Below are 27,745 nucleotides of genomic sequence, written 5' to 3'. Positions count from 1 at the left end.
TGAAATGAAAATGAATGAATAATTCTGATCTTTGAAAATCTTTTTGGAGCTTTGTATGATCACAGTTGAAACACAGAAGTCACAAGGTTTTTGGTTCGTTTTCTGGATTTTAAACATCTCTGGAGCATGGTAAAATGTCAGTGAACTTCATGAGGCAGGGTAATTAAGGGTACTGGAATTTACAATTTTGGGTGAACTAACCCTTTAATCATCTTTATGCAATCCACAACTTTCTCCACCAGATGGCAGAATGTTTTGATGAACTAGGAGAAAATAATATATCTATATATACTCTGACAGACCTAAGTCATTCATGAATGTGCCGTTTGTATTTAACGGTATAGACTGATTTATCTCAATTAAAAAATATTCATAAAACCAGTGAAAACCCTGTGCATAGCGGATGTGCATTCACGCACGCAGCAAACATGTGCCTGTAAATCAAATGGGAGTTTTTCGGAGAGCATTCAATATTCTGATTGGTCGAAAACAATCTAACCGCGTTCTCTGATTGGTTAGAATTTGACACTGCCGCGTCTCTGACCATCCGAGGCCTTATTACGATGTGTCCGTCGGCAGATGGCGCTGTCGAGACATGTGAGTTTGAGTGAAAAGACAGCGGTGCTGTTCTAAAGTAGTGTGTGTGTGTCTGCGTTTGCAGTGTTTTAAGTGTACTTAATACCTAACACCTTTTGCTAAATGTGCCGTTTCGTCTTCTTGGATTAATTTTCTGACCAGACCTTCACAGATTGTGCACTGTTATAGTCGTACATCGCGAATCTTCTCTCAGTCTAATTGACAACAGTTGATCTTCGTCAGGTCGAGCGCGTTTAACCTAATGTAAACAAACCTCCGTCCGCGGCCGAAGATTAGCTTTATTCATCCTCACATTACCCTGGATTTACCGTCAGCAGCTTTCGCTTACCTGCAAAGTGAGCTGTGGTCAGCGGGAGATGGTTTGGCCGTGCAGGCAGGCCTTGGACTGAAGTTAAAGCCGTTTATTTGAGTCTTGTCAGAGTGTCAGATTCCTCTCGAGGCCTCACATCTTTGGATGAGGAAGTGAACGGATCGAGCTCACCCAGGTGATCAAATGATGTTTATTTTTATGCGATTAACAGGATGACTGAATTACGAAGACAGTTAAATCAGACATATCTGTTTGTGTCTTTCTGATAGCTGTTTGAGCTGTTCGTTAGCATGTTTGCGCAATGCTAACTGTGGCCCAACTGTTAAAAGAGCTAAACGGCTAACAGTGTGTTATAAATGTGTCAGTGCAGTAGTTTTATTTAACAATATTTAGAGGCACATATTATATTTTTATAAATACATTAATGCCATTGTGATTTATGTTATATATAATCATGCAATCGCATTTGGTTGCTTCTTTGACATGCAGTAGTTTTGACAGGTATGTGTGCTAACCAGTTAGCTTGAGTATTAGCTTTCTAAGGAAACTTCAAGTTACATTTTATTTAGTTGTTCATCAAATTGCATATCATATTGAGAGTTTTTAATGTGCTGTGCACAGATTATGACACGTGGTCATAAATGGTAAAAAGTGACTTGACATATGACATTCTCTGATAAGCTATTTATCAGTTATTATATGTTGACTTGTGTTTTGCTGTCAGGATTTTGAAATTTAAAGTTAGATACACATGTTTAAACACCTCAGAGTTAAACAAGATATTGTCGTATTAAACATTTAAGAGCTTGATAATGAAGGACAATAAATGTGGCTTTTAATAAGAGATTATTTCATTCTAATGTCATGATTTTGTATAATTTATAAAGCATTTTCCCTTGTGTCATTATTAATCTGTGTTGTTTTGTTGCATTGTAAAGCTATAATTGTGCAATTTAGACCTAGTGATTTTGGTCAATTCGATCACTACAAATACGTCATCTTAATAAATAATTAGATTATTTTATAATCAAAGTGTTATTATTTTTTTGTATAGGAGAAAGGATCCCATTTCATGGGAGAATCCTCTTTCCTTTACTCCTGGGTGAATCAGTGATCAGTCAAAATGGGTAAGTGCACAAATGTTTTTTTAAGTGTTTGTATTGAGGATAGGCATGGGCCGGCACAGGATTCTGACGGTATGATAACCTTGGATAAAAATGTCACGGTTTTACGGTAATGCAGTCTTGTGATAACTGCTATAAAATATGTTCTTTTTAAATGTCTGGCTAAAAAAACAAAAACTCTTTCCCCCTTTGAACACAATAGATTTTATTTTGAGAAACACTTAAAATATTTTGGAGCAGTAAACATGTCAGGCTAAATAATTCAAATGAATCTCTGACTTCTGCTGTCTTCTACTGTTTCAAAAACACAATGATATTTTTACAATTTAAAATGGCATCTTTGAATATCTTTTCTGCTGGAGATATAGTTGTCATAAAAAAAATGTAAATAAAAAATCTTAAACACACCTTAGGAACGGTATAGCAGAAGATTTTGATGGTTTTAAAACCTTGACTTTTCCAAACCGTGGTATACCTTGAAAACGGTTATCGTCCCATGCCTAATTGAGGATTAATAAATATAATGTGAATACATAATAAAATATATTGCAGATGAGCAGGAGGCCCTGAATTCCATCATGCAAGACCTGGCGGTGTTGCATCGATCCAGTCGACCATCTGTTCTGTCTGACCTGGCCAAACCCAAGGCCTCCTCTCCCAAGAACCAGGTCTGTATCGCCTCTTTTCTAATTCACATCAGCAACAGCTACAGTGCTCAGCATATATGAGTACACCCCTCACAAATCTCTCATTTAGATTCATGTTTTCAATTGGAAGCTTCACAATATTATATTCTTGCATATAGATTGATTAGTGAGTAGTAAAGCCATGTCTGGAGCTAATCTAGCAAAATAACTTACAACAACGGTTTAAAATTTGTATAATGATTTGATTATTATAAATTAGGGTAGTATTGTGTTGTCTTTATATTTCTGAAGATGTTCGGGGGCCTAAATATTATTTTATTAAATATAAATTTGTTTAATTAATATGTTTTGTTCAAATGCATCAAAATATATGACCCATATTTACTGAGAAATGGATAAAAATGTTCATTTTCACAATGAGGTGTCCTCAATTATGTTTAGCTCCATATTTGAGGTATTTTGTTTCTGATAAATGAGTTGGAGCTAATCGTCCCTAAGACAGATGTTGAACCTATTAAATTAGTTTTATTTCTTTCCAAATTTCATTAAATTTATTAGTTTTTTAAGGTTATTACTAGGGCTGTGCGATTTGGGGAATATCTAATTATAATGTTTTTTTTTTTGACAGATATTGTGATTTGATTTACGATTTAATTTAAGCTGATTTTAATTTAATTTAAACTTCAGCTCAACAGTCTGTAAGCCATAGCAACAATTCTGTGACAGCTTTTAAAAATGACCTGTTTTTGTTAGGTGCCTGTGACTTTGAAACCAAAATATTCCCATGTTACAAACGTTGTTTTTCTTTGATATTAATTCGTCTATTAGTGCTTCTGAAGCAGCAGTTGCCAATACCCCACTTGTTAGCACTTTCTTGTTTGATTCCTTTTTTCATCGTAGGCGTAGTTCAGTTGCGCAACTCTGACTGAGCAGAACGAAAGTGTGCTCACTCAATTGGCTAGCTATAAAGCCCCCGTCAGATCCCACGGTTTCAGCACAATTTGCTTGATGCAGGGTGTTGTGGGAAGTCGTAAAAATAACAACGTTATTGTGACACAAGATTCAATCATTTCTTCTTGTGTAATGTTGCATAGTTCACAACAACCAATAGCATGTCTGCGATGCCTCACAAAAAGTGTAGCATGTTTAATTTTCTGAAGCGTAGCGAACTGGTTTTGAAGTACTTCACCTCAGATGGTTTTCGTTATTTTTGTTTACATGTATACATATATATTTTATATTGCAGCCTCTTGTGATTAACTCATTGCATTGTTTCAAATGCGATTCGATTTTGATTAATTTCACAGCCCTAGTTAATACTATTAATTTAATTTCTAATAATTCTTCCTCCGTCCACTTGTCTGTTCCCTCTGCTCATCTATCGTCTATGGGCTGCAGAGCATTCAGCCGCTCTGCTCCCCGTCTTTGGAACTCTCTACCACCTGCCATCAGAAACATTGACTCCCTCACATGATTCAAATCAAGACTAAAAACCAACTTATTTAAGACGGATTTTAATATATAATTAATTCATGTTATCTGAACTATTGCTGTGTATATTTTTTTTATTAGTTCTCGTGTTGTTTTATTGCTCTTGTTTTATTGTATGGTGTCCTTGAGTTGCCAGAAAGGCGCTTTTTAAATAAAATGTATTATTATTATTATTATTATTAATAATTTAAGTTAAAGCAAACATTTTACTACATTGCATCCATTTGATACTGAAAACCTCGCTGAAGTGTCTCACATGCAAGCTTGAGTAAATGCACATAAATGAAATGTCACCATTGATTTACACAGACAAGCAGAACATTCAGACTTCATATTGCAATATATTTAACTGTTTTATGCGAAAATTGTTTAGTGGTTTAATTTTGACAAACTTTAGTCCACGTCACGAGTGTAAAACATTTTAACGGTTTGCATTATGCATCTAATTTAATTTTTACTACTTAATTATGTAATTCCGTCCAGTTTTTTTGCATCGCGGAAATCATAGGGCCATTTAAAAGGAGCCCAGACTGTTATCTCATTGTATGTAACTCAGCATGATGGATGGTCATTATAAATCAGTACTACAGCTTATCTGTCACTTCTTACCCAAATGCAAACAGATTGAAATGCAAACAGATGAATAATGGTGATGTTGCAGGTTAGTGCACACAGACTAAGTACATAATAGTGCAGAGGGTGATGAAGTCAAAACAACGCTTTTTAAATTCATGCCCTTCTAATATTAATGTATGTTTATGTATGTTTCTTCTAATATTAATGCCATTACAAGGAACTTTTCAGTAAAGTCAAAGCTTGTGTTGAACAGTCAAAAAAAGTTTAATGTAAAAAACATTTATATGTAAAATAAGGTTCTTGGACTAAGTTGGACAGTTTTAGGTCTTGTGTTGTTTCAGTATTTTAATTCACTCCATATAGCATGTGTACAAATTTTGCACAAAAAAAAACAGTCATCAAAATCATTACAACATATCTTAGTTTTTATTTTTAAAGCTTTAGTTGGTAAATTACCACAGTATATATCTAGTTTGTTGGAGTACTGTTCAAATACTTACAATAACAGATCAGCAGATATACTCTTACTTAAAATGCCATTTTTTCACTCAGAGTTAGGTCGATCTGAATTCTTCAAGTATGTTTCATATGTATGGAATGAGCTTCAAGATATACTACATCCGTACCTTCTATCGTATATTTAAATATTTAAAAAAAAATGTCAGTTCAGAACAGTGCACGTATTAACAATTGATTATGGTTTAAACTATTTTTGTTTATGCTTATGTGTCTTAAATAAATTAAATAAATAAATCATTTGTTATAAAAACATACAGGAAAAATACACTGTAAATAATGAATGTATTAATTGTAGTGGACAGTTTTTAACTGATTCATGGAAATTACTAACATTAATGCTCTTTTATACCGAAGTTAAGAAAATGAAGGGTTATTAAAACATCTATGTTAAAAGTCTTGACAGGAAGAAGTATTGTAAAACAAGTCTAAAAATCAATTGAATATTTTTAATATTCACGTTATTGCTTTAAGGTGCAGTATGTAAGTTTGACACCCAGTGGTTGAACTAGGTGTTGCACGCCTGGTTTAAAACACATGCAAGCGCTGGTTGCCAGTTTGACGACAACAACTGGAGCGAGCCTGAAGGCTGATTTAAGTCGTGTTCTAAATAAAAGCAACAGCATATGATGGAAGGAATATTTTCCAAGCTAAGATATGATTTATTTTGTCCTAACCAACACCTGAAATTCATATTTTATAAAACAAACTGACAATGGTCCCCTCAGGTACACCTCATGTGCATTATTTAGTGTTAAATGCTAATAATGTGAGTTTGACTGCCAATTTAAATGACATTTATTGCCATACTACTGAAAGCAGAAGCAGATAGTTTAACGTTACATCAGATGTTGAAAATGAAACAAACCGTTTGTAATTGAACTTTAGATATGTGACTCACTGTCAGTGATTCAGCATGTACATATAATAATGCTAAAGAGGTTTAATATGTATTATTTCTATTATAAACCTTACCATTTTGTTGGAGTGCTGTAAGTGCACTTTGTTTATGCCTCTGAATGTCTGTATTTAAATTTATGTCGCGTTTTGTCTGGTGTTTCAGCCAAATTACTTAACATTGCGTATCTCGTCATGTAGCATGTTGTTAGGACACAGGGTTACAATGTAACCTGCTCATCTAGTGTTTATGTTTGTAATAATTATATTATTGGGTAATTAATAACCAACTCATGTGGAACTCTGAATCCACGTCTCATTTCAGAGTTTGCTACAGTCCACCGGAGGTCGCATTTCAGTCACGTACACATGCTTTAAGAGCCTTTCTGACTGAATGAATCAAATGCGATGTTTTTCACAAAGGCGATCTGGGATGCCGAAATATAATTGGCTAAACTGGCAGTGGGTGGGTTAAAAGACCAAAACAAAGACAGATGATCCGGCACGTAATGCACATCTTCAAAGCAGAATATCTGACTTCAGCATTGTTTTTCAGATAAACAAGAATGTTCACTTGGCATGTTTCTTGAATATCTGTAAATATATTATGGTATTTTTATGCTTTAGAAGAGTCAAAACTTACCTCATAATTTTTACCAGGTACTGAATATTCATTATGTTTCCCGAAACTATGTGAGACTTTTATGAATGATGGTGTGCGTTGGGATGTGTAACATTCGTCTGCTTGTTCACAGAATGATGTGAGGGTGAAGTTTGAGTACAGAGGAGAGAAGAGGTAATGACCACAAGCCCTGCTTCTGCTCTACATCACTTCCTATTTTTACGCACTTCTCTCTTGTGGTTTCTCTTAATTAAAACTGTTCGACGTGCCTTGTAGTCACGGTGTAATTTTTATCCCAGGCAATGAGGAACATTTTACATAAAATATTTTTGTCTAAGACAATTCTTTTATTAAAAGTCAAAGTTAATTGTTGTTTGGGTGGCCATGCTTGTTTATATCTGTTTGGGTTTATATTAGAATCTAATGATAACAACCACTTAAATATGCTTTAGATAAAAGACCCCTAATATTTTAAGTCAGGATATGAATTAATAATATTCTTTATAGGTTCTTATTATTTAAAGAGCAGGTCATTGGTATTAAATTGGACCTTTTAATGAAACAATCTAATTTTTAAGGGGTTTAAACACATTTGTATGGCAACAGTGTTTGAATATAACCAGTTTCTAATGGTATAAATTTATCAATTGTATTTTTTGAAACACTTTGATTGGCATTCTCCCTTTGTACATGTCATCAGAGGGGGAAACCCCACCCATCTGAGATGATCTCTCCCTTATTAGCATAGGAGGTTAGTCCTATGTCAATCTGCCACTATGCTAACACACAGACATTTTTAGCTCTGCCCTCTTTTAAAAAGAATTCAAAGTGGCAGTCTTTTGAGATAAAATTTTATATTCTTGACTCTCAAAAATAACGATACAAAATCTGTCACTGGGGCGGTACCTTTTCAACAGGCACTTTTTTTTTTCTTAACAGATCCGTAAAGGTACATATTAATGCATAGAAAGCATACCACACAGTACCTTAAAGGTGCTAAAGTGAACCTTAAATGTACAAAAGTGTACCCTAAATGTACTAATGTCCACCTGTATGGTACAAAAGTGTACATTTTGAAAAGGTACGAGAGAACGTAAGTTTTAAATAAGAATCATTTTGCTATGATTTTAAATCGGTTCGCTTGAGTCAATTCAGAGCTTAATGTCTATAAACTCCTCCATTCTCTGCTCTGATTAGTCAGTTGGCCATATGACTTTTTGTTGGCTTTAAAATATCATTATTTATCAACTTTGCAGACATTTTACACTGCAAGACAGTTATGTTATATCTGACCTGCTCTTTAATAATTTTTGTGATCACATTATTGCTGTAGCATAGTAATCTTCAGTACAAGGCTAGTTATGTAATTGTAATGATTAGATTTTTAGTTTGTAAGAGAAATAATTTGCAGGAATTTGTGCTGTATTCTAAGGACATGGAATTATGATGTTGTCAATTAAAAATTGGAACTTTTCTTTAGGATCCTGCAGTTTCCTCGGCCTGTCAGTCTAGAAGATCTGAGCGCTAAAGCTAAAGTCGCTTTTGGACAGAGCATGGACCTGCATTACACCAATAATGAGGTACAATGACACATTCATTCATGGGAATTTTGAAATATTTACTTGATTGTTTTTGTATATATAGTTGAATTCAAAATTATTATCCCTCCTGTGAATATTTCCCAAACAGAGCAAGAATTTTTCACAGTATTACTAATAAACTGCTTTCTTTTGGAGAAAGTGTTGTTTGTTTTATTTTAGCTAGAATAAAAATTGTTTTTATTTAAATAGCGATTTTTCGATTGTTTAAAGAACAAACCATCGTTATACAATGCTACAATGCTAATTACCCTAAATTAACCTAATTAACCTAGTTAAGCCTTTAAATGGCACTTTAAGCTGATTATTAGTGTCTTGAAAAAAAATCTTGTAAAATATTATGTACTGTCATCATGGCAAAGTTATTAGAAATGTCAGCATTTATTAGAAGTTAGTTATTAAATCTGTTATGTTTAGAAATGTGTAGAATCCTCTTTCCGTTAAACAGAAATTGGGGAAAAATACACAGGGAGGCTAATAATTTAGTAGGGTTACTGTATGTGTCATAATCTTGTTTTTTCTCTCTCTCTATTCTGTAGCTTGTGATTCCATTGAGTACTCAGGATGATCTGGATAAAGCTGTGGAGCTGCTGGATCGCTCGGTGCATATGAAGAGCCTAAAAATCTTGCTGGTGCTCCCCTCATGGAGTCAGGTCAGTGAGTGTTAATAATCCATGATCAGGTAGAAAGCGCTAGTCAGACTTGCGCCCTTATGTAAATGCTAAATGTCTTAGATGTTATACAGATGTTTGATTCTTGCACTTTCAGAACTGTGTCTCCAGTAAGGACCTGTTGCCAACTCATGACATCTTGGACAACACAGACTTCAGTGCTCCAGATAAAAAGAGCATGCTGGCACACATAGGTGGGTTGCATTTAGAGTCGAGATACAATAGAAATTGGGGATATTTACTTAAAGGTCTCGTTAAATTAATATAGCATTTTTAGATGTTAGTTTTAAGGATGTCTATAAGCTATCGGGCTCCAAAACATTGGCCAAATTTGTTTAATGTGATCATCTAAAGCTTGATTTTGTCACTTCTGCCTGAATGGATCTATAATTTTTTTTTAACTTCACTTCATACTTTAGTTGCTCATAAAATCTTGACCAATCATATGTTCTCTAGTATCTGAAATGTCCTTTATGACGCTTCTCATTTACTTTTCATGTTATGCACTTAAGCCTAACTTCTCTCGCTGTCAAAGCGGTCATAAAATATAATTCTATTGGCTGTTTCTTTATGTTTTGTTCCATTCAATTCAATTCAACTGTTTATTGTCATGTGCACAGTAAGGAAACACGTCTCCCTGTACAATGAGATTCTTACTTTGCCGTCCACAGTGAAGTCATACACACAACATACACATCATACACAACATACACAAAAATACACATATATACACATATATACACAGAAGTGACTGAAGTATGATTATAAAATGTAAGTATGTAAATGTCTATGAAAGTAAACAATATATAAACCTGATTTGAGTAATGAAACAGATGTAAACAATGTACAGTGTTTTTTTATTTATTTATTTTTTTAATTGTGCTCATTATGCAAAAAGTGCCTAGTGCAATTGGCTTATGTGCAAAAAAATAAAATAGTGCAAAATGGGATGTTTAAGATTACATCAAATTATGAATATAAATTCACTATTCAAAGCACTTGATGGAACCTTTAATGCATGGGAATAGCTTAATGGGGTATATACTGAGCTAGTGTTTTTCCTATACTGATAAACTTCCGGTGACCTGTTATTGTGAACTTTTTTCCATTTTATACAGTTCCTTTTACAGTATCGATGTTGTAATGTCATTAAAATACATTCAGTTAAATAAACTTAGGCATTCTTTTATTTGCTCAAGCGTAAAACGAGACTAAAAGCCGTTTACTCGCAAGCGCCTGTCAGAATAGGCTGGCTAGTGCAGAAGCTCCATTGAATATACTGGGGTAAAATAAATGTTCATATTTTAAAGACATGGCGGGGAAACATGTAATTTAATGCAGTGCTTCTTGTACAATCTGAGAGCCACTTTATATCGGATATCACTCAGCCAGTGGAGATCGCTGATTTAAAAAAAAAAACAGACCTTAAACGTGCAGATCTTTGCATTGGCATACAGTTCGCCGGAAGTGCTTAACCTAGGTTACTGGCAAATTAAAATTCCTATTAGCATGCTTCAGCATATACCTTATTGTAACTGATGTTGTCAAGTTTCACATATATATATATATATATATATATTTGTTTGTGTGTGTGTGTGCGTGTTTTGGTATTTGGTATTTTAAATAAAAAACATTGGATGGAAATGCCTAAATTTGCATAAGATCTTAAATATGTCAGTGCACACAATTTCTTTGTAAATTTCTAAAATAACTGGACTAAACTGTAGACCAACTTTATTGAACAATATTGCAAATTTCGTTTTAAAACCAGAAAGGATAGAAATTGGATCTCAAGGGGATATCTGTCAAAACAAGCCTACATGGCTTCTCGGTGATTCACTAACCCTGAAAAGTGCTAGTCACATGGTCAGAAACACTTGCGCGAATCAAAAATGTCAAAGCAAATTTGCTGTTTGAAGTAATGCTGTTATTACTTCAAACAACAACAGTTGCCATTATCAGTTACTTTTCATATATTAGTATATGTCTTAAAGTTTTAGCGATCTTATAAACTGACATAAAACAAGATTTTAATTTTCTTGTTCCAATTAGGTTCTTTTCTGGAGTTTCAAATATTAATAAATTCAATAATTAATAATAGTAAACAAATTAATTGAAGGAACAAATATGTTGTGTTAAAACAGACTACTGTTTTGCTAGAACAAACTCACAAATTTCAAAAGCATTAATTAATCATTTAATATTATTATTATTAATATTAATATTAATAATAATGAATCATTTCTGTAAACAATTATATACAAACACAGAATTTTTCATTGTATTGCACACCAATAGCGGTCATAATAATGGCCTATTTCCAATTATTTCTTTTTTCTTTTTCTTCATAAGCACTGTGATTCTTGAATTCTTGCTGTTAACACTTCAAAAAAATATTTAAAATACAATATTCAAAGGCTTTTGGCTTTATCCCTCTTATAAACTCAGATATATGAATTTGGACCACAGTTAAATTACAGTATGACCTTGGTGTCTGTCAAAAAAAAAACTCGGCTGGGGATTTTGACATGTATGGTGAGAGAATAGCACTCACATTCTGCATTCAGATTAGCTCGAGAATCCCCTTGAGAAGCAATTACTGTCCAAGTAGTGCTTTTAGTTATTTTCAGTTGCCTGAGTCAAAGCCTGTCATCAAAATGATTTGCTTAAATTACCTATCAGAACTGTCTCACAGGATTGTCTTTTCACATAACATGACAGATAATGACTGTGTTTGTTATTGCGTGTCATCTGCACACTCTGAGGTGCAAGATATTTATTGTGTAGAGAAAAAAAGAGCCTGGCTGCAGTAATTTTTCTATTTTTATTGCTTATAATGTGTGCTTTTCTGAAAAAATGTAGATTTTTATTTTTATTTATTTAAGTTATTTTTTTGTTGTTCTTTTGAGCATTGTAGGAAACATACAAGTTATTAATGCGATATTTACAAGACAAAATGGGACGAAGGAAACGAGATGAAGGAAACGAGACGGCGAAGGAAACGAGCCTCTTCATTTCACCTCTTTCGTTTGTTTTTTTGTTCGTTCATTTCATTCGTCTGGTTTCGTTCATCCGTTTCATTTGTTTTGTGGTTTGTTTGTGTCATCCGTCTGGTTTCATTCGTCTGGTTTCGTTTGTCTCGTTCCATTCGTCTCAACTCGTTTTGTTCATCTTGTTCGTATCATTAATTTTATTCGTCTCATTTCGTTTGTCTTGTTTTGTTCGTCTCAACTCATTTGTCTTGTCTCTTTTCGATTGTCGTTTCGTCCCGTTCTTCTCTTCTTGTTCTGTTTGTCTCGTTTCGTTCGTTTTGCTTTATTCGCCTCATTTCGTTCGCCTTGTTTTGTTGGCCCCCGTTTCGTTCATCTCGTCTTTTTAGTGTAAGTTAACTCCACAACTTTAGTTCAAATCTTTTTATATCTTTTATCCAAATATGGTATTCCTCTCAAAAGGCTTAACATTTTCTTTTTCAACAATGCCCTTCCTACTACTTTTGGTCCATTTTGTTTTAATTATTAAAGTACATTTGTTTTTGTTTTTTGTTGCCTCAAACTAGAATCACAAAATAAATTATGAATATACAAAGTTGAAGTCAGAATTATTAGCTCTCTTGAATTATTAGCCCCCTTTATATATTTTATATCATTTCTATTTACTGAAAAGACATTTTCAACACATTTCTGAACATAATAGTTTTAGTAACTCTTTATCGTAAGCCGTTAAATGACACTAAGCTGAATACTAGTATCTTAATAAAATATCTAGCAAAATATTTTTTACTGTTATCATGACAAAGATAAAAGAATCAGTTATTACAAATATAATATATATATATATTTATTATTATTATTATTATTATTATTATTATTATTATTATTATTTATATTAATATTATTATTATTATTTTTTTTTTATTTTTTTATTTTTACAGTTTTCTGACTTTTCTCAATCTCTTCTTCTTCTTCTCCAGGTTCTCAGTCAACAGATCGCAGCTCCCCTCCTCCAGGTTATATTCCTGATGCTCTGCAGCAGGTGGCCAGAAACGGCTCTTTCACCAGCATCAACAGTGAGGGCGAGTTCATCCCAGAGAGCATGGACCAGGTAATTAGTCTGACAACACTTTGGTTTTAGCTGATGTGAGTGAATTGAACAACAGCATAATCAGATTTATCTTTTCATGTTTTACCTTTTCAAGATGCTGGACCCTTTGTCAATGAGCAGTCCTGAGAATTCAGCATCAGGCAGCTGTCCTTCATTGGACAGTCCACTTGACAGGTTAATAACTAACCAACAAATATAGTACATGCAGCCTATTTTCTATAGGATTGCAGGTTAACAGTGTCTGTTTATAATAACTTATATTTGATTGTAACTTTAACTTAATTTCATTGTAATACAATAATGTGCATCTTTTGTAAAGCTGCTTTGAAACAGTCAGGGCCGCTGCTGGCCAAAAGGGGGCCCTATGCGAAATTTTACTGTGGTGCCCCCACAGAGGAACAAAAACACACAAACATATGTATTTAAACAGGTATTTATTTATTTATATACATAAATATACATTTAAGCACTCAAAATTATACTTAAAACAGTCATATATTTACATTACAAAATAATTGTTTGCATTAAAATAAACATTGACATGTCTTCTGCAGAAACATTCATAATTTCAAACATTTACAAAAGGTAAGAAATAAAACCCTCTCTGTACCTGTAGAGATGGACGGTCCTTAGTACTGCAGCCTCTGTCTGTACCAGTGCAGCTGCTGGTGCCTCTGGAGCAGTGCTGGGGCCTCATGTACGAAGATTTGCGTTGAAATCATACTAAAACATTGCGTACGCACAAAGCTGTAAATGCGCGTACGCAGTAAAAACATCTGATGTATAAAACACTGCGTACGCCGAATTACACACGCATTCTCTTAGTAAATCCGAATGAACGTGAAACTAAACGCAACATGCACGAGCGCAAAACCCCTCCCTGCCTCCTCCCCCGTATATGCTAATATGCTAATGATTCTACTTTGACAAAACCCAACGAAAAAGCAATGGCAAGCTAAAAGAGAAACTTTTTGAACAGAATGTGATTTGGAGGTGCTGCTTTCGGTGGTAGACCAGAGAAAAATTTTGTTCATTGTGTTATAATCCTCCGGAATTAATAACAAAAGAAAAAAAAATAGAGAGGGAGAGTTTAGCTAATCACAGTTGGGTCTAAACATCACACCGAGTGGATTGGAAAAGAATTAGTGCGATGTAGAGGTGTAAAATTTTATAGTATCTTTAACAGCATGAGTGGCGTAGCTCGTAAAACGCATGGCAACATGTTTTGACATGTTCGCGCATGACCTTGGTTCGAATCCAGCGTCTGATGAACTTATTCTTTTTTTCCTCCCACTACATGTCAGAAATTGCTTACTCTTCATCACGAGGAAGACAAGTTGGAATCATTAATAAGTCTGTGCATCATATTTTATTTGCACATTTATTGAATGGAAATGTTTTTGATTCACGTATGCAAATTCATCTTCAGATGGCGCCTTTATAGCAATGTGTTTGCAGTAGATCGCTTCGATTACATTGGGAAAACCGGCGATCACTGAAAGTTGCGCTTTAATCTTTGACTAGTCAACCGCATGGTATAGAAACCTTATATACCTGCTAGACATGCGCATGTAAACGTCTCACACAGCTACCATTGCACAGCTCGAAGACACTTTGTAGTGTGCAATTTAACATAATTACCTCTAGGAGTCACCAATGGAAATAAAACAAACACACACAAGAAATGCGCGTACACCAGGCATGAAGTTGGCGTGGACCAGCGCACATTCCCACGTTCATTTCTTCGTTAGTAAATCCAAACGTGAGCGTGAAACCTTGCGTACGCAAAGTTTTTGTGCGTATGCAGCGTTAATACATGAGGCCCCTGGTCATTCCGCCTCATCTTCTTTTCTGAGAAATTTCAGCATTGACCTCCATGTACAATACAGAAGAAACTAGTCATTTAAAGAAAAACTCTTGACTAGGCCCACACGGAATCTGCGCGTGCAGAATTCCGCAGATTTTCCGCCGATTTCCGGCAGAATTCAGCAGATTTCTGCTAATTTTTAGAACATCCCTAATTCTGTTTATTTACTTGAGTAAATGTGTAAATCTGAATTTATTCAGTTTTTATTCCTTAATTTATTACTTTTTATTTCATATATTAAGGTTTTAGTTATGATACTCCGCTAAATACTCCCAAAATAATTCAGCAGAAATCCGCAGATTTTTACCAAAATTCTCCGCAGAAATAGCAAAAAATGTCCGCAGATTCTGTCTGGCCCTACTCATGACATACTATTAAAACTATGGGCGAGTCAAGCACTCTTCATAATATGTAATAATGTGTAAACTACAACCAAAATGTGAATTTAACTTGCACTAAAATCTATGGTGACTAAGATTGGCCCCTGCTGTCAGTATAAATGAAAGACATTTGTGGTTTTCAAGAATTAATGAGTGTATTTTTAAACAAAAACTTTGTTAACATTCAGAAAAAAAATCATCATTAATGAATTCATGCTATGAAAATGATTTATGACCTGAGGCTTACAGTAATTTGACTCATTTTATATTAATGATCTTTCAAAAATCACTGAATGTTATTAGTCAGTTTTGTTATTTCATATTGTAATGTACAAAAATGAACAAACGGCTTAAAACACACCAATCCACTGATATAAGGACTAAATAGGCTTTACTGTCATTGCAGTACATTGTGATACAAGCAATAACAACAGCACCAATAAGAAATGTATAGAAATAGACGAAGCAATAAACAAAGATAACAGCAAAGAATTATATAAAATATAATTATATAACATAATATAATAACTATATACCAATAAATAATACATACAGTGAAATAACTGTGCAGTGCATGTATATGTACAGTACCTGGTGTGCGAACAGAATTGTAAAGTATTGCACAAGTAAATTAATAAAAATAATTGAGTTTGTGTAAATATCAGCAACATGTGGAAGAGGAGCAAACGCGAGAATTCATAGAACATGTCCTGTCAAAGTTATAAAGCACAATGCTCAGCAGCAAAGCAAGAAACTAAATGTAAACAACAGCACATAAGGCAGATTTTGTGCAGTTGTGGTGAAATTTAAACGTTAGCCTCACTAATTTACTTACCAATTTACAACCAAAAATATGTTTTCTAGATTCATGGAAGTTACCTGAAAGTGATGCACTTGATTCATCTTGTACTTGTTTCCTCTTCTCGGCTCCAGACTGCTGTTGTAGAGCTGAAGCTTGCATCAATTATATGCTGCTAGCAGCCGCAAAGATAAGTGGACCGGACCAGACCGGGCCGTGCGTATGCGGCTATGCTAGTAACGTTGCACGGAAATAAAATACGTCACATGTTTGTTTTTGCGTCCGTCATAAAATGATTTTTTAAAAATGTATTAAACAACATTTTATCAATATATATTTAATTTACACTGAGTTTATGTTAATATTAGTACATAAATATCAATATATATTTTTTTGAGCAGCCGAGATGGTGCCCCCCTCCGGAGTTGAGGCCCTACGCAGCCTGCGTACTCTGCATATAGGGAGCGGCGGTACTGGAAACAGTAATTATTGTAAATAGTGTTATACAAATAAACTTCAATTAAATGAAACAATTAAACTGTTGTAAATCTGTGCCCATAGGTGCATTACTACTTTATTTATTTATGTTTAGTCTATTAACTTTTAATTGTTGCTCCTTTTTTACTATTTAAAGGTTTCGGGAAGAACGTTTTGTTCAACATGTATATGTGATTTAAAGGGATAATTTGCCCCAAAATAAAAATTCTGCCATCATTTACTCTCCCTTCACTTGTTTTAAAGCAGTTGAGTTTAAAGAAACACCAAAGAAGACATTTTGATGAATGTTGAGAACTTGCAACTGCTTACATTCATAGTAAGAAAAACAAATACTCTAGAAGTCAACGGTTACAGGTTTCCAACATTCTTCAAAATAACTTCTTTTTTGTTCAACAGGAAAACAAGACCATGGCTGCTTTTTTCCATTGTTCTTCAGTATATCTTTTGTATTAATCAGAAGAAAGAAACGGAAAACGCATTTGGATCAAATAAAGGATGATTAATTGATGGCGAATTTTTCATTTTTATTTTTTTAAATGTGTAAAAATTGGTTGAAACGCAGATTACAAAACATTTTCAATTTAAATCAATACTCTTTTTAAGTTCTTCATTAAAGTACCCTGAGAAAATGTATGAAAAGTTTAATAAAGCACAGTTGTTTTAAAATAATAAGAAACAAAGAGAAGAGATTATCACAAATTATAATTCTAAATGCATTGATAAAGACATTTATTTGAATATATTTGAAATTGTTTCTGTTTTTACAGCTTAATTCACCTGTAAAACTATTGTAAACTCGACAAACACTGATTTCTTGCTAAGATCTTACTTAAAATAAAGTAAAATCAATTAAAATATTTTGAACAGTTGTATACAGTTCACATGTGTGGTTTTAAATTACAATTGCCAAATGAATTTTTACTGATTTTCATTTTAACAGTGATACCTATCCCAAATCCCGAATGCCTCGAGCCCTGAGCTACCCTGATAACCATCAAGAGTTCCCCGGTAGGTACTTACCTTCCTTTCCGCTTCTATGTGACATGAAAAGTCAAAATTAGTTTCCAATTATCAATCTATCATAATTCTATTCTCTGTTATTTCAGAGTATGATATACCAGTGTTCGAAAAAACAGGGAAAGGAGGAACCTATCCTAGACGATATCACATACCATTTGGTCTGCAGGACTACAGCGACGGTGAGGATACACTGAACTATGATGATCCAAAAAGCAATATCATGCATCCTGTACCACCATGATCTTTCCCTTAATTTGATATCTTCTCTCTCCACTCAGGACGGAAGACTTTTCCCAGGGCCCGGCGGACACAAGCTCATGGTTTTCGTTCTCCGGTGAGTTTCAGTCCTACTGAGCAGCAGAGCCCCAGCACTAGTAGTGGAAGCAGCATCTTCACTCCTGAGCTTGAGGAACCGGGACGCAGACGCCGCGGCAGTGACATCGAGCCCAGCTCCAACCCTACTCTATCAGTCATGGACATCAGCCCTCCCAGCCGCTGTGAGTGACTCAAGTGTTAAAAATGGGCACTGAAAAATTTCTATTTCCTCATTGTTTACTCTCTCTTAAAGGTTTTTTATTCTGTTATTTATCGAACTTGTTCTTCAAGTATGAGCAGATGCCGCAATTGGATTCTTTTAGGCTTGAGACGTCAGGTCGCATTCACTTCCATTGGTTTTTAGATGTTAAAAACAGCTTGTTACGCTTCTTAATGCTAACGATTATATTATTCTACTTTTTATGTATGGTCCTGAACACACTTGTTTGTAGAGCAAGTAGCTTGACCTTTTTCTGCCGTTTATTATTCCAATTAATTTCTCCCATAGGAAACTGAATCGGAATATCTAAAACACGCAAAAACGAACGAGCCATATTGGAGAATAAGCTCGATAGAAGATATTTTGAAAAATACTGGTTGCTGAAACTCATTAATTTCTTTAGTTGATAAAACAGTTTCTATGGAAGTCAATTGTTTCATCCCAATTTGCGAATTTTGTGAAGAAAAAGTACATACTTTTGAGTAGGGCACATATAAATACACTTACCGGACACTTTATTATGTACACCTTATTAGTACAGGGTTGCACCCCTTTTTGCCTTCAGAACTGCCTTTATCCTTTGTGGCAGCATTGTCGGCTGCACATACATGATGTGAATCTACTGTTCCACCACATTCCAAACGTGCTCTATTGGATTGAGATCTGGTGACTGTGGAGGCCATTTGAGTACAGTGAACACATTGTCATGTTCAAAAAACCAGTCTGAGAGGATCGTGCTTTAAGACATGACGCGTCATCCTGCTGGAAGTAGCCACCAGAAGATGGGTACACTGTAGTCATTAAGGGATGGACATGGTCAGTAACAATACTCGGGTAGGCTGTGGCGTTAACAATGCTCAATTGGTACTAATGGGCCCAAACTGTGCCAAGAAAATTTCTCCCACGCCTTTACACCACCACCCCCACCAGCCTGAACCTTTGATACAAGGCAGGATGGATTCATACTGTCATGGTGGTGACGCCAAATTCTAATCCTACCATATGAATGACGCAGCAGAAATCGAGGCTCATCAGACCAGGCAAAGTTTTTCCAATCTTCTGTTGTCCAATTTTGGTGAGTCTGTGTGACCTGTAGCCTCAGTTTCCTGTTCTTAGCTGACAGGAGTGGGACCCTGTGTGGTCTTTGCTGTTGTAGCCCATCCGCCTCAAGGTTTCATGTGTTGTGCGTTCAGAGATGGTCTTCTGTATACCTCGGTTGTAACGAGTGGTTATTTGTGTTACTTTTGCCTTTTTATCGGCTCGAACCAGTCTGGCCATTCTCCTCTGACCTCTGGCATCAACAAGGCTTTTGCGCTCAAAGAACTGCCGCTCAATGGATGTTTTGTCTTTTTCTTACCATTTTCTGAATCCTAGACATGGTTGTGCATGAAAATCCCAGTAGATCAGCAGTTTCTGAAATACTCAGACAAGCCCGTCTGGCACCAACAACCATGCCACGCTCACTCACTTAAATACCCTTTCTTCCCCATTCTGATGCTCAGTTTGAACTGCAGCAGATCGTATTGACCATATCTACATGTCTGAATGCTGCCAGGTGATTGGCTGGTTAGACATTTGAGTTAACGAGCAGTTGGGCTGGTGTACCTAATAAAGTGGCCGGTGGGTGTATATGTATGCATATTTTCTGTACTACACTTTTCCTTTGTGAGCCTTAAATAAGACGTTCTTCAAAGACATCTAAATGAATCTCCAAATTTTGAACTGTAGCCTAAATGTGCAACAAGTAATATCTTTCCATCTGTATGAAATGTTTTAAGCTATTTTCATTATTTATGAACTCATTTTCATAGGCCTATTCATAAGTTATCTATCTAGATCTTGTCATTTAAATTAATTAGTCAAGAAGTGAATAGAGAAATGCTAACTTTTGAATTGTTGGCAACACTTTACAATACCGGACATGTAGGTCAACCATGAATGATGAACAATACATTTATTAAAGGATTTAATAATGTTTGTTAACTTTGGTTAACAAAAATACAGTCATTAAACTCACAGTGCATTAATCAACCTTTACAAGCACAGTGTTGGATGTTAATAATGCATTAATAAATGTTAAAATATGATTAATAAATTCTGTATAAGCATGGTTCATTGTTTTTTTTTCATGTTTTTAAATATCTAAACTAACATTAGCTGCATGTCCTGTATTGTGAAGTGTTATCACATTGTTCATTGTGTCATTTTTCTCATTTTTTTGTTTTGTTTATGTGTGTGTGTAGCCCCTCGTGCTCCAACAAACTGGCGTCTTGGGAAGCTTTTGGGACAAGGAGCGTTCGGGCGAGTGTTTTTATGCTACGATGCAGACACTGGCAGAGAACTGGCTGTTAAGCAGGTGCAGTTTGACCCAGATAGCCCAGAAACCAGCAAGGTGAGCAGCATTTTTCAGCCTTTTTTTAACGGTTGATATGGTGCTTAATGAGCCTTTGCGTTAGCTGTGTTTTTTTAAATGTGTGTTCAGGAGGTGAGTGCTCTGGAGTGTGAGATTCAGCTGCTGAAAAATCTCTTTCACGAGCGCATTGTTCAGTACTACGGGTGCTTGCGGGACACACATGAAAAAACACTTTCCATCTTTATGGAGTACATGCCTGGGGTGAGTATTTTACCTCTCAGACTTGGATGCACATGTTCATGTATGCCGGCTGTTTCCTTGCGTATTTGCAGCATGGATGCACTGATATACTGTTGCATGACTAATAGACTAGCTTACGGACAGTTTAGTAAACTAAACTTTAATTGAGTTACTGTCCTTATGGATTCAGCAAGTTAATTTCTTACAGTTCCCACTGTCATGAAATTTCCGCAATTGGTTGTTTTCAATTACATGGTTCTGGAGAGCAGGAAGTAAAGTCTGTATTTTTGCGATTTATACCATATTTCAAAGGAGATCTGAATAGAAAATTACCACATATGTTGGGCATAATCCTTATTTCATGAACAGTGTTTCCTCTAGGATTTTTTCCAGCTGTGGCGGCGGACTCTGTTAGCCATTTTACACAGATCTACCACTACATGTGGCGTTATTTGATTGACAAATGTCTTGGGCGCAGTATTACGTCGAGATCGCATTAATGTAATAGCCTACGAGCATGTCAGTCTCTGCTTGAGCGCCAATTTCCTCTGTTCGTGCACAAAACTTCTTGCGCGCCCTCAAATATACACTGCTCAAGTGCAGATTTTCTTGTGCGCCCTCAAATAAAAGCGGCTGAAGTGTTATTTAGTGCGTTTATGTACCGAGTATGTCTCCAGCATTTATTAGATTTGCTTGGAATATTTATGAATGTCTTAAATAATCAAAATAAATCATTGACTTCTGTTGTCTTCATTTATTTAAAAAACACACAAAAAACATTTTTAAAAAACTTACATATACATTCGGAACGATATAACAGAAAACTTTAGTGATTTTAAAACCTTCACTTTCCCAAACCGCGGTAAACCTTGAGTCCGGTTATCGTCCCAAGCCTAATTTGAAATGTTGTTTTTATTTTCCTAAAAGGGCTCCATTAAAGACCAGCTGAAGTCGTACGGTGCTCTGACGGAGAATGTCACACGTAAATACACACGGCAGATACTAGAAGGTGTTTGCTACCTGCACAGTAACATGATCGTCCACAGGGACATCAAAGGTGAGGCAACTTTAGTCCTGTACTAACTAAATAGTGTTTTTTTTTTATATTGATGTATACTTCTATTTATATTTACATGATTTCAGTCATATTGGAGGAAAATCACTAAATCTTTGTATTTTAAATTTGTTGTAAATGTCTAAATCCTCAAATAATGTTAAAAATTGCTGCATGGTTAATGAATCTAACATATTCAGTCAATGCACTTTTTTATTTAAAATATAGTTCGGCAAACATTTTCATCTTCAGTTAAACACAAAACAAGATAATCTGAAAAATGTTCGAAAAAAGCAGCCACAGGCATCTATATGGGAACTAAAATATGGGAGTAAATGGCTGTTTTAACATTCATCAGTATGTCTTCCTTTGTGTTCATCAGAAGAAAGTTGAGCATGAGTAAATGACAGAATGTTTGTTTTTTGGGTTGAACTATGCCTTTAAATAGTTAATCCGAGATATTTACAAATGTATGTTGTTGTTTTTTTACCTCATTAAATGACTTTTTCTCCACCTGTTCTGTTATTTATGTAGGTGCCAATATCCTTCGGGACTCTGCAGGTAACGTGAAACTGGGTGACTTTGGAGCGAGTCGGCGGCTCCAAACCATCTGCCTGTCTGGAACGGGCATCAAGTCAGTGACAGGTACACCCTACTGGATGAGCCCTGAGGTCATCAGTGGAGAGGGTTACGGCAGGAAAGCTGATATCTGGTATGTCTGCATTATAATGCATTTTATTGAAATGATTTTGAACACAAGATTTATTTATGATATCTTTAGGGTCTTGATATATTTTTCTTAGCTACAATATGATTTAAGTACTATTCTGTTATTAAACATCTGGTTAAAGAAAGTTAAATGACAAGTGTACCACATATGAAGTGATAAATATTAGTGATGGGGAGTTTGGCATATTTTACTGACTCTTTCTCTGACCTTTGAGTCTCGTTCATCGAGATCAACAAACCTTTTTTTGAGTTATTAAGTTCAAGTTGCTTCTGAACTCCTCTACAACTAGCTCAAACATTGATCACACTACAAAGAAGTCATAACTAAAATGAAAATACTCATCATTAATTTTTTTTACCCGGCTCTTTTGTCTATGATTTTTCTTCAAATAAGAAGTTAAGTAGTTTGTTCACGTGACACTGACAGTCCCATCCAATGGGAACCCTGTATAACACTAGAACACTAAATAAAAAAGCTTATCTTGTGCATCCCATGTTAAAAACGCTAGAAATTCTCCCCTGATTCCAGGAGCATCGGCTGCACTGTAGTGGAGATGTTGACTCAGCGGCCCCCGTGGGCGGAGTTCGAAGCGATGGCTGCCATTTTTAAAATCGCCACACAGCCAACCAACCCCACCTTGCCACCTCACGTGTCGGACCACTGCCGTGACTTCCTTAAACGGATTTTTGTGGAGACTAAACAGCGTCCCGCTGCTGAGGACCTTTTACGGCACACTTTTGTCCACTAGCCACACCCCCTTCCAACTCTGACCGATTAGAGACTTCCATAAGTGTCTATAGGACCATCCCCTTTTCAGACTCCTCCCGGCAGGCCTTACTGGACCAGAGGGCAAAGCAAAGAGGGCAGTGGCCTAGTTGCACTCCTCCGCTGGGGCAGGAGGGGGATTTGGAGCAGCTTGATTCTGTACGAAAACATTGCACCTTAATTTCACTCAGGGGTAAGTACCCCTAAAGACTAAAGGGTATCGGTACCCCCTCCGAAAGACTAAAGGATGTTGTCTTTTAAAGGCGTCCTTTTATTTGGTTTTTAATGTTTGTGATTGTGGAGAGCCGCTTGCGTTCTGGATGCACTGGGTTAATGCAGGAAGATCAAGGAATGTCAAGCCCCAGAAGAAGACAGGTACGCCAATACGCTGCTAAATGGTTAAAGAAAATAAGTAATTAACAAAACCGAATGGATGTACGGGACTCTGCAGTCCAGCTGTCATGGCTTCTAAAGTTCTCATGTTTTTGCACAGTCCTCCTACGACATGAACTCAAAGATCTTACTGTAGAATATTTACTCGCTATGCTGTACGAACATTTACGTTGAACTCTCGCTCACCTTCCGATTACAACCACATTACCGGAGTGTGTTCGCTCTTTCGATTTGTCAGGATCTTTTACACACTCCCTCTGTTTTTTTTGTTTTTTTTTACCGGGTGCCTTTTTTTTTTTTTAAACAAATGTCTCCTTTCTGTTTTTTTCCTTGTATCTTCCTCCTCCGACCATTTTTCTAGAATTTTATAGATTTGATGCACAGCTACTCATGAATCTTTCGGACTTTGATCTGTACAGGAATTAGTTAGGACAGTTTGGCTCTTCATACTGTTTCTAGATAAGCGTAAGCAGCTCCGCTCTGCCTTTCTCTCCCCTTGGTCCCTCTGCTGGCAAACTGATCTCGGGTCAGACTCACCAGTGCATTCTTTCAACACAGTGCCGTACGCTTCAATCTGATCAGGTAGGCAGGTTGAATACACACTCACTCACTCACCAAAGCGAAACACAAAACAAAAAAACCCGGACCACACAGGCAGGGTTTAGTGCCTGGACATTAGTTCGTCATCATTTTACAGTAAGAATCGCTTCAGATTCCAGTATAAATCTCAAGTATGTGGAGCGTTTGCTAACGGATCGCTCTCGATTATGAAAGTTGACACTGTAAGTGCACTTCTAGTGAACACAACACAACCTGGATCCTAATAGATTTCATACCAAAAGTCATCAGCAGTGTTCTCATCCAAGATTCTCTCATTCTGATGTATTTCCCGATGTTTCAGAATATGCGTTTTCACAACTCAGCACTTGACAGTACTTAATTGTTTGCTTATAAATTGACCTCGCTATCCCACAATGCCTTGGGACTTTTCAAGCACTTGCTTACACACTCGGCTCCACAAAGCTGTTCAAAACACATTCAGAGGATCCCTCACCTACATAGAGCTGTAGTGCCTGCCTTCAGACGTAGGTGAGAATAGGGTTCTTTTGGGTTTACACTTGCTTCTCCCGTAAAGCCTGGTTTATACTCCTGCGTCAAGTGACCGGCGTAACCCACGGCGCATGCAACGCACGTAGCTGTGCATTTATACTTCTGCGCGCTGTCTCTGTTGGTCTGCATTAACACTTCCGAAACGCTAGTTGGCAGTGAGGTGTAAATGTTCCTCTCTGTCGAGTTTTTTCGCTGCTGTTTTGCTTTTCCTGAACAATTCCGGGATGTACAAGTGGCTCAAACTCGCTCATTTTGAGGCAGGAACCGGCGGAAGTGCAACAACTTTAACTATGAGGTAAACACAAAACAAAACTTTCCATCCCGAGCTCCTTCACGGGACGCCACACTTGTAAACAATCGCTCCATCACGCTCGCTCCATCACGCTCGCACCATTTACGCGGCTCTCGGTCCCGCCCAGACTCGTCAGCGCTACCAAGCCGACTAATCACAGAGCTTGCGCTACGCGTTGTTGCGACGTGTAGTTACATTTTTTGAGAGGTGCACGTAACATACGCCGGCGTTTGACGCAGAAGTATAAATCAGCCTTAATCCATTGGGCTTGCTTCTCCTTAATCATTTTGTCACAAACTGCTGTTCTGAATTAGAAGGTTAAGCATTTCCTTCACTCCTAAATATGAGAGAATGGTACTTAAGAGTGAACGTACACGTATGTTGATGTAGTCGTCAAATGAAAACACAAACGTTTAATATATAAGCAAGTGAATTTATATTTCTTGCTTATCGTGTCCTGAGAATATAGATAAGCTTCTTACTTTTGAGTTGTTCACACGAGATACGTTGTTGTGTTTTGACTAAGCTATTGTTAACAGTTTTGTTTTATAAACATGTCTAAATGACTTTGCATGTTTGTTTTTTTGCTGCACCTCCTACATAGGGTTGTCACGATACTGGAATTCGAGACTAATAGGTACTGATATTTTAAAAACGTCCATTTCATTTTCCGCGAATATTTGAGCGATGTGGAGCACATTCTTACTGCACGTTCACACCAAAAGCGGTGAGACCGCCAAAGTAGTCATTAATTTACAATGAGAGCCGATGTTGATAAGCGTCAAGCAGTGGTGCGTGTTCGCTGGTGTAGCCGTCGAGGAGAGGTGAAATCAAGTCAACACTATGGTTATGATCTATGATGCGGTTCAGCGGCAACCATTTAAAATGTAGACGTCCACCGATTGAGAGGAGAATAGAGAACACAGTCATGTGATTTTTGGTTTCAACCACAGTTGTTGCCAATGGTTTGATCATTGCGATCGCTGGATTTCCAATTATTTATGTTGTTTTCTTACAGCGACATACATTTTTAAAAGTTACTGGCGAGTTGATGTACATTAATGTGGGAATCTCATGCTAACTGTAACGACAATACAACACAGTATTGCTGCTTCAGAATATTTCAGACATAGACCCATATCGAATAAGAAGAGCAAAGCCACACCACCCGCAACAGCTTTATCTTTTGTAGTTAAATAAATTTGATCAACAACATTTTCACGCTAGAAAGCATGTTTTCATGTGGGAATGTAACTGATTTGCTGCAATAGCCACTTTAAATACAATATCAACGTAGCATATTTTGATGCTCTCGACGGCGGAGCAGTGAAGGCAGACAGTGTTGTCACCAGGGCGGCCAGAGCGAACTTTGAATATCTCACCGCCTTTCAAACCGCTAAACAGCGATGATTTGCCATTGTGTTCACGTTCTCAACAGAAACTACTGTGATTGGCCATGAAGGTTATCAGTTCGCCGAACTCACTGATGTTTACTGCATGTAACCAAAGATACAGGGACACTGCAGCATTTTAAAGCTGTGATTCATCAGCGGATCACTTCTATGTCAGTTTTTAGACAAGCCAGCTGATTGATGTACATTTAAAAACCTCTAGTGTCCCTGTATCTGTTTTTACACTCTGTAAACTTCGGGGAGTCCGGTGATCACAGTCATTTCTGCTGAGCATGTGAACACAATAGAAATTCAGCGATGTTTAAGAACATGCTGAACAGCGCTCACATGTTCCCGAGAAATGGACATTTTAAAAATTTCAGTACTGATTGGTACCGAATTCCAGTATCGTAACAACACTATATATATTTATTTATTCCAATATATATATAAAAAATGCTAAATATAATACATTAAATATTAAAGAACTTGCATCTGGAATAATATCATTTACACTATCTCTACAAAATTGTGACTTAATTAAGGCTGTAAGTCTCTTAAGATATCAGATTTCAATATCTATTTATGACAGATTAGTGGAGGTAAAATGTCTTGTGGTGTAACTTGTCAAAAACAAAATGACTTTTCATTTATAGCAATATTACTTAATTTAATTTACTTGAATTAATACAAATATTTTAACTTGATGTTTTTGGCTGTACAGTCATACTGAAACCCTAATAATCTGAACACATAAAGAAATTGTTATTCTGAATCATGGACCCTAGTTTTTGTCACTGAGTATTACTTACACTCAGTAAACAGCAGTGAGTTCGGTGAACCGGTGACCTTCATGACCAATCACAGTCATTTCTGCTGAGCACGTGAACACAATGACAAATCAGCGATGTTTAAGAATGTGCTCAGTAGCGCTCAAATGTTTGCGGGAAATGGATGTTTTTAAAATTTTAGTACCGATTGCTTGCAAATTCCAGTATCGTGACAGCCCTATACATATAAAAAATGCAATATATCACATTAAATATTAAAGAAAAAACTTATATCTGGAAATAATATTATTTACAGGATCTTTACAAGATCGTGACTTATTTAAGGCTGTAAGTTTCTTAAGATATCAGATTTTAATATCTATTTACGACAGATTAGT

General features: G+C 36.1%; 1 protein-coding gene across 1 annotated transcript; it reads left to right on the top strand.

The window, feature by feature from the left end:
- Nucleotides 1-584: 584 nt before the first annotated feature.
- On the top strand, nucleotides 585-25,018 carry map3k2 (mitogen-activated protein kinase kinase kinase 2). Its single transcript, XM_681521.7, has 17 exons — nucleotides 585-1,082; nucleotides 1,962-2,034; nucleotides 2,584-2,699; nucleotides 6,914-6,954; nucleotides 8,261-8,360; nucleotides 8,918-9,031; nucleotides 9,147-9,243; nucleotides 13,020-13,150; nucleotides 13,245-13,324; nucleotides 17,635-17,702; nucleotides 17,801-17,893; nucleotides 17,993-18,211; nucleotides 20,493-20,641; nucleotides 20,732-20,863; nucleotides 21,770-21,899; nucleotides 22,431-22,608; nucleotides 23,155-25,018. Exons 2-17 carry the CDS (start codon nucleotides 2,031-2,033, stop codon nucleotides 23,372-23,374), a joined length of 1,872 nt encoding a protein of 623 aa, XP_686613.2. The 5' UTR covers nucleotides 585-1,082; nucleotides 1,962-2,030; the 3' UTR covers nucleotides 23,375-25,018.
- Nucleotides 25,019-27,745: the final 2,727 nt, after the last annotated feature.

The sequence above is a fragment of the Danio rerio genome, chromosome 6 (assembly GCF_049306965.1).
Source record: "Danio rerio strain Tuebingen ecotype United States chromosome 6, GRCz12tu, whole genome shotgun sequence".
Lineage (NCBI taxonomy): Eukaryota > Metazoa > Chordata > Actinopteri > Cypriniformes > Danionidae > Danio > Danio rerio.
The sequence above is the reverse complement of the archived record's forward strand: the minus strand, read 5'-3'. Positions and strand labels throughout refer to the sequence as shown.

Bases quoted from the DNA above. Each gene is read 5' to 3' on its own strand.
- map3k2 (XM_681521.7), top strand. The intron at 20,642-20,731 runs GTGAGCAGCATT...ATGTGTGTTCAG, and splicing joins ATAGCCCAGAAACCAGCAAG to GAGGTGAGTGCTCTGGAGTG. The intron at 21,900-22,430 runs GTGAGGCAACTT...TTATTTATGTAG, and splicing joins CGTCCACAGGGACATCAAAG to GTGCCAATATCCTTCGGGAC.